Here is a 13,729-nt window from a genome sequence, read left to right on the forward strand (position 1 = left end):
GGTCATGGATGTCTCCTCACATTCTCCATCTTGGATTCTTTGTTCTCCTAACTTTGAATCTTCTCTGCTTTGACCTCCATCTCCCTGTCAGTAAGAGACAATGGCGGCCGCCATGCAGTTTAGCGTCTCTGAGCGGCAGATTGCTGTTAATGACTGTAGTAATGATGGAGGAGACGAATCGATGCTGAGATTGAGGGATTTGTTTCTTCCGTCTCTCTGGAAGTCCTGCTGGTGTCTTAAGGCTTCTTGAAGGCAGCGTGCTGAGCTCACAGCGGCGGAGGGGCTTGATGGGAGGAACAATGGAGGCGGACACAGTCAGAGCGGCAAATCTCATTTACTCCTCTTCTAGTGCAGCAAGAAGATTGCGCCTGTTTCCCTTTGTGCCGTGTGACTCGTGCTAATGGCCATGAATAGAAGGTAGCGGTCTCTTCAGCCATCTCCGTAGGCGGCTGGGAGAGACTCTGAATGAGAACTATTGTTAGTAAGAACTAATGGCGGATCTATGACTCACAAAAGTGAATATGCAGTCATCCACCTGGTGGCGCTGTTTGCTATGTAGTAAGCGCATTATAGCAGGTCAACGGCTGATGTCCTATAATAGACATATTAGCAGGTAGTAAGGAAATCAGGCACCCTGGTGCCATATCATACATTATCTTCTGACTTATTGTCCGCTCGTAAGGTCCTTTTAGACTTGCGAAATTCTTGGCCCAAACTAATGAGCGCCAATCAACACATGTCCATTAGCACTCATTTGAATTGGCTTACGGAGATGAAGAATCCCTATGACCACAACTAGTGGAGCGATACTGCATCCTGTTCGTGAGACAAGCTATAAAGCGAATGTTCATCTTTATTAGGTTGGAAGTACATCTCTCTGCTCACACGGGAAGATGCACAACCGACCAACGAGCATTTTTATGTTCACTGAAACTGAATGGTCAGCCAATGGTCGAGTGTTCACTTATTGGTTTATCGTTGGTCCTTCTACACGGCCTGATTGTCAGACGAATGAGCGTTGGGCCTGTGTAAAAGGATCTCTTCGATCTCGTCTTCTCTGGAGCGCAGAAGAAGGGAGCACAAAGGGGCAGCTAGCTTTTATAGCACTCGGGGCAAAATTTCAGCTGTGAAGTTTTGCAGCTAAAGCCGCTGCTTACCTACAAAATTGTGGAGCAATTTGATAATCAATTTGAAAGGACATCAAACGGCTGTACTGTGACTATGTCACTCTAAGTCTAGGGGTGAAGCTAAAGCAGGTGATGGCGTTGGGTACAGCGCGGCGGTGACAGACTGAGGCGGCACATATAAAAACTGAACTTTACTGAATAATGGAAGTTTTGCCACTCCATAGGAGGGTGATGATTACTTGAACGCTACACAAATAACTCACAGAATGTGATACATATCATTTAACCCTTAGCAGTCACCTTCACAGCACATACTGGCCATTGGCCGACACGGTCTCATCTGAATACCCATAGCCCATCACTGGCTCTCTTAGGCTGTTTACACAGGGTAAACTTCAGTGCAAATCCACATCTGAAATCCACGGGGTCGCAGCAGATTTCTGATATGGATGTTCATCTGTTAGATTCGTGGATCCACAGGTGGATTTAGCACAGTCAGTCAATTGGAAAAAATCTGCAAGCGATTTTCTGATGCGGAATCTGCATTGAGTGACATGTCACTTCTTCTTCTTCTGCATGTCAATTTCAAATCACTGTATGGAAACAATCCACACCGTGTACACTACAGCGCAGAAAAACTAATGATTTGGTGGGAAATTGATGCAGACTTCACATCATATCCATGGTGAAAAATGCCATGGTCTTAAGTGACCTATCAGTACAGCCCTAGCAGCCAGGAATGTTGCTGTGGTCTTAAATGATCAGGGGCACAATCCCCAATAGTTATGTCCTTCCCCCTTCTATACCACAATAATGGTACTAGTTCAGTATGTCTCCCCCGGAAGTATGAGTGGATTGGCTGCCAAACACACACCTCCCCAGACACAAATGTACAGGCCATCCCCCTGACAGCTCACACATCTCCCCACCGGCTTCCCATCTCCGCTACCGTCTCTCGCTGCCAGCCCCACTCTCACCGTCCATGCTGCCCCTCCAAGCCACGCTCGCATTTCTGCTTCCATCCTGTCTCCTGCCTGGTCATTCACAGCCGTGCCTCACCCACCGCCACACCTTCAGATTTGGCTGCTCAAGCAGCGAGGAAGGGTATTATTGTATCTTGAGCCATCAGAAGCTAGGGCTTTGACAGGGCTTGGATACAAGAATGCCCCTGTCATACCCCTAGCTCCTGATTGGCTCAAACCTTGAAGGTCCTAGCAGCGTGTGGATTGCTTTTTGCAGGCCCTGGTGACTATGAGGGTTTGTTTTCCACTTAGGCTTAGATTATGAGCTGTAAATGTTGGCATGTTCCAGCTGGAACATGCCAGCCTTTACAGTGTATAATCTAAACCTAAGTGGAAAACAAACCCTCACCCTAAGCCAGCAGGGCCCGCAAAAAAGCAATTCACACGCGGCACCTCTGATTCTCACCGCTCGGTCTCATGCCGCTTCTCTGGGATAGCTCCCAGCCGCCTGGAGGATGAGGCCTCAGTCCCGGCCGCCAGCTATGTGTTGCATCCCGCCCGCCGGCTGCCTGCTCCCTGCAGCCCAGCACCTCTCGGCTCTGTTACGCCTGATCCCCGCACTGGGCATGTGCCATCGCCGCAGACGCTCCTGCTGCTGTCCCACGGCATAGTGGGATTCCTGCTGTGGTGATGCAGTCTGTGGCCGGGCAGCTGTAACAGTGTCTCCCCCCGGTGCTTTTTGGGCTGCCAGGACCTGTGGGCATGTCCTGGGCATTCCTTGTAACTCAGCCCAGCCAACCCATACTTCCGGTGGAGACATACTACACTAGTACCCACTAATTAATCTCCCTTTGTGCCCCCAACAGTGATAGTGTCTTCCTATGTGCCCCCTACAATGATAGTGTGCTTGTATGTTTACTCCACAGAGTTATTTTCCTCCTATGTGCCCCTATAAGAGTAGTATCCCCGTATATGTCCCCCACAGTGATAGTGTCCTCCTATGTGCCCCCCACAATGATAGTGTCCCCATATGTGCCCCACACGGTGATAGTGTCCTCCTATGTGCCCCCACAGTGATAGTGGCCCTATATATGTCCACCACAGTGATAGTGTCCCCATATATGTCCCCCACAGTAATAGTGGCCTCCTATGTGCCCCTCAGAGTGATAGTGTCTCCATATGTGTCCACCAAAGTAATAGTGTCCTCCTATGTGCCCCTCAGAGTGATAGTGTCCACATATGTGCCCCCCACAGTAATAGTGTCCTCCTTCCAAAATGATACTGTTCCTGAATGTGTCCCCTACAGTGATAGTGTTACCATATGTGTCCCAGACAGTGATAATGTCCTTGTATGTTCCCCCCACAGTGATTGTGTCCTCCTATGTGCCTCCACAATGATAGTGTTCCTGTATGTGTCCCCTACAGTCATAGTGTCGCCAGATGTGACCCTGGCAGTGATAGTGTCCTTATATGTGCCCTCCACAGTGGAAGTGTCCTCCTATGTGCCTCCACAATGCCTCCATATGTGTCCCTCAGTGATAGTGTCCTTGTATTTGCGCACCACAGTGATTGTGTCTTCCTACGTGCCTCCTCTGCCAGCTGTGGGGGTGGGACACAGGTTCAGGATGGCACGACGAAACAGACGGAGGCAGAGGCAGCATATTTTTACAAAAATGTAACTTTTACTGAACTTTTGGATAACAAACAGCAGCCAAGCACGTAGCTTCCTCATATTTTATTAACATAATTTTGCATCTCATTACTTGAGGCGTAACCATTAGATACATAATCACACTGCCATTGGTCCCAACCTCAAATGCCCGTGGGCGCAGCGTTGCCACTTATGTAACGTGTAATAACGCCATAGATGATACTATAGTCCGGAGGTCATCGCATCATCATAATCATCTGGACGTTTTCCATCCGCGTAACACATTAGCGTACGTTTTGCCTGCTGCATCACATCTCTGCATTAACGCTTTATATTATACTCCCTTACATAAAACACCTACATCACATATGAACTCATTAACCCTTGCAAGACCTTGTGTAACCTGATTTAGCTATGGTGCCATTAGGCTAACTATATCACAATCCTGTGAGTCCATTTTACCCCCACCCTGGCCAGGGATTTCACATAACAATGCCGGGGGTCATAGTCCACTTACGCTTGCACAATACATTTTGGATGCCCACTTCCGCTACTATCGTTAAGTGCAGGTCTTTGGCACTGCGGGGAGGGAGACTCCCTCTCTTCCCATGCACTTCATCTGCAGCCTTCCTCTGCTCTCCTGCAGCAGCTGATTGCCTCCTTTGACTACGGGCTAGGCTGACAGTCCACTTCCTCACTGCACCTGGGGCAGATGCTCCTCCTCTCCCCTCAGCTATGCCCCTGAGGGAGCGACCACCAATCTCTCTATAGTTGGGGTCTAAACCTCTGGGACTCCCGTCTATCAGATATTTAGGGCATATACTGTATGTACCAAAAATGTTTCACATGGAATGACTAGATGCTATTGCAGACCTTTGGACTGGTTCAATCTGACAATGTGACCCTCGGACCAGAAATGGTTTGCATCTCTGGTATAAATTACTAGCTGATATACTCGGCTTTGCCCAAGTTAATTTGATACAGGTGTTTACATGTTGTTCGCACGGAAAAATTCATGAAGTCAAGGTTACTTTAGAGGAACGGAGGAATAAAATCTGTATACACATAGAGAAGCATTAGATTCTCCTCAGGCTTCATGTACTGATGTCCCTCTGCAGAATGTGCCACCCCTCCCATTCTCCTCATTTAGGACCTAAAGAATGCTCACACCAAATTTAACGCTTGTACAACATCGGGAAGTTACATTACATAGGGCTGCACTAACTTTTGCAATTAGCATTGAATAATAGAGTTGTGACACCTTTACTTTTCCTATTTAGGACCTAAAGAACGCTCATGCCAAACTTTGTGCTTGTACGACACCAGGAAATAACATTACATAGAGGTGCACTTACTTTTGCACTTGGCATTGAATAATCGAGTTGTGATCCTTTTACTTTTCCTATTTAGGGCCTAAAGAATGCTTCTGCCAAATTTTGTGTTTGTACGACACCGGGAAGTTAAAGAATTAATGGCGAGTCAGTCAGTCTGGGAGAGCTTTCACCTTTATATATATATAGACATACAATACTGTTACTCCATACAATACAAAAGAGAAGGGAACATAGGGGACAGTAATGATGTAGGGCAGCAATAGAGATAGTAGTGGTGGGGCAATACCATGAACAGTAATGGTGTTTTATTTGAACAATAGGGGGGTGGGCAGTTCTATGGATCTAATCAAACTAATTATGATTGCAATTATAATAATAGTGACGATAATGAAAATGATGATGGCGGTGAAGATGATGATGATGAAGATGGTGGTTGTGCTGATTAATGTCCATACCATCTCATCTCTCCTCTCTTGTGTATATATATGTATATATTGTAATCAGACAGTTCTGCAAATAGCCACTAGGGGGCACTATGTTGGTGCATATGTCACAGAAAGGTTGCCTCTATGCAGCAATTATGAGGCGCCTGGCTGAGTTTGGTAAAAAGGAGTGGGTGTGACACAGTTGCTGTTGAGCCAGGGCTGAGGAGCAGCCTAAGCTGGGGCTTGTGAGCACCCAGACTGTGTGGATAGGCCCCCTAAGTACTGCAGCCCAAGAGTAGGTAATGTACTGTGATTCTGTTGAGATGAACTGCGTTATGTTTAGACATTAGGCCTGTTAGTGAGGGAGAAAGATTATGTATAGTTAGAGGCCAGGCGGCCAGAGTTTATTTCTATAGTGGTTTAATGTACAATGTGAGGTGCTGTGATGGAAATAAAACTGACAGGCGCTAGATTTTAAAGAAGTTCTAGTTGTAAAGTGTGTTCCTGAGAGTGGTGTCAACCATCTTGAGTGGAGAAGATGGCGGTCCCGAGACGTGACTAATCCCCACAGACTCATGCAAACACCTCCATAGTCCAGAAGCTGCTGTATAACATCTTTTCTGCTTGACGCCCATTAATAGGTGTCATATCTATCAGCTTAGCACTTCGTTTCCATCACTTTTTTTTTCATCTGATTAGCATGATAACAAACTTGTATCTCTATTAACACAACTGTTTCTGCTTTGTGTCCAGGAGATGGCAAGTAGCAACCCCCCGCAGAGAAACTGGAAGGGCATAGCCATCGCACTGCTGGTCATCCTGGTGGTCTGCTCCTTGATCACGATGTCGGTAATCCTTCTGACACCAGGTAAGTGCTGGACTGTAATATACTTATAATGTACCATCTCTGAGTATACATCATGCTTCTGCTGCAGTGACTGAGAATACTCACACATAGAACTGAAGGTAGAGCAATAGTGAAAGCGGCCCAGTTTTCTCCAAACAGCTAAATACCGCACTCCATCCTACCGGGTCATTTCACAGCCGTTATCCAAACGTCCAAAGAAAAGCAGATGGCTGTCAGCACCCGGTGGTCTCCTGCATTCAGGGCACAGCTTCCACCACGCCATGTCTCTCTGTCTACTGAAACTTTTTCTTGGCAGTGAAACAATGAATGAAGAAATGTTTTAAAGGAAGGCTAAACCTTGAAATTACCGATGAAAGTAAATTAGAGATGATCCCCCCCACCGCGTGATCGACTGCTAGATTTCCTGCGTGATCGTAAAACAAACAGCCTTATAGAAAGTTTACAGAAAGGAGTTAATCTCCTACTGATATTTTCTGTTTATTGCTATGAAATATTTGTGGGGTGGACCTTAGCCGGGGGGGGCAGGGCTTAACAGTATTTGTGTTCTAGTGTAGACAGGGCAAAGGGGGGAGGCTCCTGCTGCAGCTAGATGTATTTCAATCAGACATAGGAAAGTGAAGAGAAGCAAGGGGACATGGCTGATCATCTGAGATACATGGAGAAGGATTCTTCATGTATTTCTAACCTTTAACTGTAATATTACAAAGTAAGATTAAAGGAAAGGAGACGATGCAGGGAAGGAAGAATGGGGAGGAGATACAGGGAGGAAGAGTCGGGAGGAGATACAGGGAGGAAGAGTCGGGAGGAGATACAGGGAGGAAGAGTCGGGAGGTGATACAGGGAGGAAGAGTCGGGAGGTGATACAGGGGGGAAGAGTCGGGAGGTGATACAGGGGGGAAGAGTCGGGAGGTGATACAGGGAGGAAGAGTCGGGAGGTGATACAGGGAGGAAGAGTCGGGAGGTGATACAGGGAGGCAGAGTCGGGAGGTGATACAGGGAGGAAGAGTCGGGAGGTGATACAGGGAGGAAGAGTCGGGAGGAGATACAGGGAGGAAGAGTCGGGAGGAGATACAGGGAGGAAGAGTCGGGAGGAGATACAGGGAGGAAGAGTCGGGAGGAGATACAGGGAGGAAGAGTCGGGAGGAGATACAGGGAGGAAGAGTCGGGAGGAGATACAGGGAGGAAGAGTCGGGAGGTGATACAGGGAGGAAGAGGCGGGAGGTGATACAGGGAGGAAGAGTCGGGAGGTGATACAGGGAGGAAGAGTCGGGAGGTGATACAGGGAGGAAGAGTCGGGAGGTGATACAGGGAGGAAGAGTCGGGAGGTGATACAGGGAGGAAGAGTCGGGAGGTGATACAGGGAGGAAGAGTCGGGAGGTGATACAGGGAGGAAGAGTCGGGAGGTGATACAGGGAGGAAGAGTCAGGAGGTGATACAGGGAGGAAGAGTCGGGAGGTGATACAGGGAGGAAGAGTCAGGAGGAGATGCAGGAAGGAAGAGTCGGGGGGAGATGCAGGAAGGAAGAGCTGGGAGGAGATACAGGGAGGATGAGCAGGGGAGGAGATGCAGGGAAGAAGAGCAGGGAAGGAAATGGAGGGAAGAAGAGCATGGAAGGAGATGCAGGGAAGAAGAGCAGGGAAGGAGAGCAGAAACGGAGATGCAGGGACGAAAAGTCGGAAGGAAATGCAGGGAGGAAAAGTTGGAAGGAGGAGATGCAGAGAGGAAGAGTGGGGACGAGATGCAGGGAGAAAGAGTGGGGACGAGATGCAGGGAGGAAGAGTGGGGACGAGATGCAGGGAGGACGAGTCGGGAGGAGATACAAGGAGGACGAGTTGGGAGGAGATACAGAAAGGACGAGTTGAGAGGAGATACAGAGAGGATGAGACGAGAAGAGATAGAGGTAGGACGAGTCGGGAGGAGATACAAGGAGGACGAGTCGGGAGCAGATGTAGGGAGGAAGAGTTGGGAGGAGATACAGGGAGGAAGAGTAGGGAAGGAGATGCAGGGAAGAAGAGCAGGAAAAGGAGATACAGGGATGAAAAGTCGGGAGGAAATATAGGGAGGAAGAGTTTGGAGCAGATGCAGGGAGGAAGATTGGGGAGGAGATGCAGGGAGGAAGAGTGGGGAGGAGATACAAGGAGGAAGAGTGGGGAGGAGATACAAGGAGGAAGAGTGGGGAGGAGATACAAGGAGGAAGAGTGGGGAGGAGATACAAGGAGGAAGAGTGGGGAGGAGATACAAGGAGGAAGAGTGGGGAGGAGATACAGGGAGGAAGAGTGGGGAGGAAATACAGGGAGGAAGAGTGGGGAGGAGATACAGGGAAGAAGAGTCGGGGGGAGATACAGGGAGGATGAGTCGGGAGGACGAGTTGGAAGGAGATACAGGGAAGAAGAGTTGGGAGGAGATGCAGGGAAAGAGATACAGAGAGCAAAAGTCGAGAGGAGATACAGGGAGGAAATACAGGGAGCAAGAGTTGGGAAGAAGAGTTGGGGGAGATGCAGGGAGGAAGAGTTGGGAGGAGATACAGGGAGGAAGAGTGGGGAGGAGATACAGGGAGGATGAGTCGGAAGGACGAGTTGGAAGGAGATACAGGGAAGAAGAGTTGGGAGGAGATACAGGGAGGATGAGTCGGGAGGACGAGTTGGAAGGAGATGCAGGGAAGAAGAGTTGGGAGGAGATGCAGGGAAAGAGATACAGAGAGGAAAAGTCGGGAGGAAATACAGGGAGCAAGAGTTGGGAAGAAGAGTTGGGGGAGATACAGGGAGAAAGAGTCGGGACGAGATGCGTGGAGGAGTTGAAGTAAGGAGATGCAGGAAAGAAGAGTGGGAAACTATAAGATCTGTTGTATTTAGTAATAATGACAGGAGAATAAATATTTTCACTTCATGATAAACAGACAAGTGATGACATAATATATAAACTAGTATATTGTGCCTGGTATATAGTGGTTAGTACCCACCAAATGTGAATCAAGGAAGGACAACTGGTGACAGTGTGATGGGCACCCAAGGCTTATTAATGTGCGTGGGGTGAAGACTAGCCTGTCTGGCCTGATTCAGCAGAAGAGCGACTGTAGGACAAATTGCTGATAAAGGTGGAGATGATGGAAAGATGCCCGATCCCACCGGACATTGCAGCCTGCTGTGTATGTTGCAGCGCCCCCTATCAGCATGATAATATCCCCGGCCGCTCTGCAGAAATTGTTACGTTCAAATCAAAGGGAACATGTACAGATATCTGATATTACAACGTAACAAGCTAATCAGTAATTCAGACAAGCAGTGAGGACTGCCCACAAGAGCTTACAATCTATGAGAAAATAGGGAGAACATAAGAGTTTACAACCTACGAGGAAATAGGGGCGACACAAGAGCTTACAATCTATGAGGAAATGGGGGAGACAGGAGCTTACAGTCTATGAGGAAATAGAGGGGACACAAGAGCTTACAATCTATGAGAAAATAGGGAGAACATAAGAGTTTACAACCTACAAGGAAATAGGGGCGACACAAGAGCTTACAATCTATGAAGAAATGGGGGAGACAGGAGCTTACAGTCTATGAAGAGGAAATAGGGGGGATACAAGAGCTTACAATCTATGAGGAGGAAATAGGGGGGACACAAGAGCTTACAATCTATGAAGAGGAAATAGGGGGGATACAAGAGCTTACAATCTATGAGGAGGAAATAGGGGGGACACAAGAGCTTACAGTCTATGAGGAAATAGAGGGGATACAAGAGCTTACAATCTATAAGGAAATAGGGGATACAGGAGCTTACAATCTATGAGGAGGAAATAGGGGGGACACAAGAGCTTACAGTCTATGAGGAAATAGAGGGGACACAAGAGCTTACAATCTATGAGGAACATCCATCTATCTGACTGTGCAAAAGCATCCATAGTATGTCTCTGTAGAGGTATGATTATGTCCCAGCAGGACGACCGCACCGCTAGTTACACAAGGATCTGGAGGAAAGAACCTCTGTAGATGGAACGCGTCCAAGTGTTATATAATGGATGAGGGTCTGGGGGAATAAGGTTTCTGCTTGAGAGCACCAAGTTGGTGTAGGGAGTCTTATATAGAGCATGCAATGCTCCCTGGGAAACAAAGTATGCAAATAGACATTACAATGAAAGTGATAGCGGTGCCAGGTCCATTATGTCAGATACCAACAGCGCTCAACGGACCCCATTGACTTTAATGGGATCCGTCTGGTTTCCATCATCGTGCCCAACATTGTACTAGAAGAAGTAACGCCGTATACCGCACTATGTTGGTACTTTACTGCAACGGAGGTTGTGAACAGAACCTGCGCTGCTGATGTGCATGATCATGTCCCAGCAGGAGCCCGGGAGTGCACTCTGCCCTGGAGACTGGATGTTCCTGCTGCTAGAACACGGCAGGAATGTGAATGAGGGCGCTACGTGCGCAGCGCTCCCTGCAGAGTCACCTCTCCGCACCGGATAGTCATTCCTGGTAATTAATCCCCCCGAGATTTCACTCCTATTTCAGGCTTATAAGCAGGATTTCTGCAGTATAAGGAACGACTCAGATTCCCACACAATGCACGTTCTACAACTGTGACCCAATTAACTAAATTAGGCGGGTGCTTGCTACAGACCATACAGCCCCCACGCTGATGGTATTTAGAGTCCATCCTGACAACTCCTCCAGATCAGAGGCACCTACATTGTAGATTTCATCACCTTTTGGTTTTAGTTTCTGCTTTTACAGTAAATTACATATTAACAAAAAATCTAAGGAATTGACATGTGAGATAAGAGAGGCTGCGAACACGCTCAACGCACTATGACAGAGAGCGATGGGGTAGTCGGGGTACTCGCCCTCACCCTACTCATTGTCTTCAGTCAGTACTGTCACTGCCATTATTATCATAGATGCCATTGTCAAAGTCATCCCATGCAATTTGTTTTTTCCCATTTGAACCCTGACAATGTTCTAGGTCAATCACTTTGCGTTTTGAGCTCTAGAGCGAACATACAGGGGGTGGACAAAAATATGGAAACGCCAAATACCAAAGTTGTAGTCTGCCTCTTTTTCATCACAACCCTACGCAATAATCATCTGTCTCCGTCACTTAACACACGTTTCCGTCGACGCAGATGCGATGTTTCCAGTCTTACTGTATGCAGTCATAATCTTGGATACTGTGTGTCATGATACAACCAAAACTTCCGCTACCTTTGTTACAGAGGCACCCACCATATGGGCCCCAACAATTTGAACCCGTTGGAATCCCACAAGCTGTGCCATGATTGCCTTACGATTGTGCAGAACACCACGTAATGGCGCTGTCAAACAGGTCATTGCATCAATACCCTATCCGTAAGCTACGGACTAGTAGGGATTCAATTATAAGATATAGGCTATTTTAGTGTGACCGATGGAGGGCCCCGAGTGGACCTTGTTCTGATATGTCACAATATCTAGGTATTTAGATCCATATTGGTATATATCACCCTTATGAATGCTCGATATAGTCAAGATCAGTGAATTGTATCGGAGTTATGATATTTAATCCATTTGGTATCTCATCGGAGTTTGCCATCCATGATTGACAATTGTTTTTGTGTCTATGTTTTTGTATGTTTGACGTCATGTTTGTTAGCCCTATCTAGGAAACGAGACAACCTATCCTGATATTCCTAGAGGGCAATCCATGCCCTATACTGTTTATGGTTTTAATAGAATACCCAATAAAATTGATTTTACGTAGTCTAGTCTGTGAAGGGCAAGTTATATACCTAGACTGTTTGTGCCTCTGTGAATTAGTTCACATACATGTGGGGATGTAATAAGATCTCTTTGTCCTGTACAGCAGCACATACATGTAGGGATATAATAAGATCTCTTCGTCCTGTACAGCAGCACATACATGTGGGGATATAATAAGATCTTTTCGTCCTGTACAGCAGCACATACATGTGGGGATGTAATAAGATCTCTTTGTCCTGTACAGCAGCACATACATGTGGGGTTGCAATAAGATCTCTTTGTCCTGTACAGCAGCACATACATGTGGGGATGTAATAAGATCTCTTTGTCCTGTACAGCAGCACATACGTGTGGGGATGTAATAAGATCTCTTCATCCTGTACAGCAGCACATACATGTGGGGATGTAATAAGATCTCTTCGTTCTGTACAGCATCACATACATGTGGGGATGTAATAAGATCTCTTTGTCCTGTACAGCAGCACATACATGTGGGGTTGCAATAAGATCTCTTTGTCCTGTACAGCAGCACATATATGTGGGGATGTAATAAGATCTCTTTGTCCTGTACAGCAGCACATACGTGTGGGGATGTAATAAGATCTCTTCATCCTGTACAGCAGCACATACATGTGGGGATGTAATAAGATCTCTTCGTTCTGTACAGCATCACATACATGTGGGGCTGTAATAAGATCTCTTTGTCCTGTACAGCAGCACATACATGTGGGGTTGCAATAAGATCTCTTTGTCCTGTACAGCAGCACATACATGTGGGGATGTAATAAGATCTCTTTGTCCTGTACAGCAGCACATACATGTGGGGATGTAATAAGATCTCTTCATCCTGTACAGCAGCACATACATGTGGGGATGTAATAAGATCTCTTTGTCCTGTACAGCAGCACATACATGTGGGGATGTAATAAGATCTCTTCATCCTGTACAGCAGCACATACATGTGGGGATGTAATAAGATCTTTTCATCCTGTACAGCAGCACATACATGTGGGGATGTAATAAGATCTCTACATCCTGTACAGCAGCACATACATCTAGGGATATAATAAGATCTCTTCGGCCTGTACAGCAGCACATACATGTGGGGATGTAATAAGATCTCTTTGTCCTGTACAGCAGCACATACATGTGGGGATGTAATAAGATCTCTTCATCCTGTACAGAAGCACATACATGTGGGGATGTAATAAGATCTCTTTGTCCTGTACAGCAGCACATACATGTGGGGATGTAATAAGATCTCTTCATCCTGTACAGCAGCACATACATGTGGGGATGTAATAAGATCTCTTTGTCCTGTACAGCAGCACATACATGTGGGGATGTAATAAGATCTCTACATCCTGTACAGCAGCACATACATGTGGGGATGTAATAAGATCTCTTTGTCCTGTACAGCAGCACATACATGTGGGGATGTAATAAGATCTTTTCATCCTGTACAGCAGCACATACATGTGGGGATGTAATAAGATCTTTTCATCCTGTACAGCAGCACATACATCTAGGGATATAATAAGATCTCTTCGTCCTGTACAGCAGCACATACATGTGGGGATGTAATAAGATCTCTACATCCTGTACAGCAGCACATACATGTAGG

The 13,729-nt window shown here is 46.8% G+C and overlaps 1 protein-coding gene across 1 annotated transcript in view; it reads left to right on the forward strand.

The window, feature by feature from the left end:
* The window catches only part of DPP10 (dipeptidyl peptidase like 10), a 143,360-nt gene that overhangs the window by 36,134 nt on the left and 93,497 nt on the right, over positions 1-13,729 (forward strand). Inside the window, exon 2 of the mRNA XM_066575248.1 lies at positions 6,253-6,367. Coding sequence (XP_066431345.1) covers positions 6,253-6,367 — 115 coding nt within the window. The remainder of the gene's footprint in view (positions 1-6,252; positions 6,368-13,729) is intronic.

Source organism: Eleutherodactylus coqui, chromosome 8 (genome assembly GCF_035609145.1).
Source record: "Eleutherodactylus coqui strain aEleCoq1 chromosome 8, aEleCoq1.hap1, whole genome shotgun sequence".
In the NCBI taxonomy this organism is placed as follows: Eukaryota; Metazoa; Chordata; class Amphibia; order Anura; family Eleutherodactylidae; genus Eleutherodactylus; species Eleutherodactylus coqui.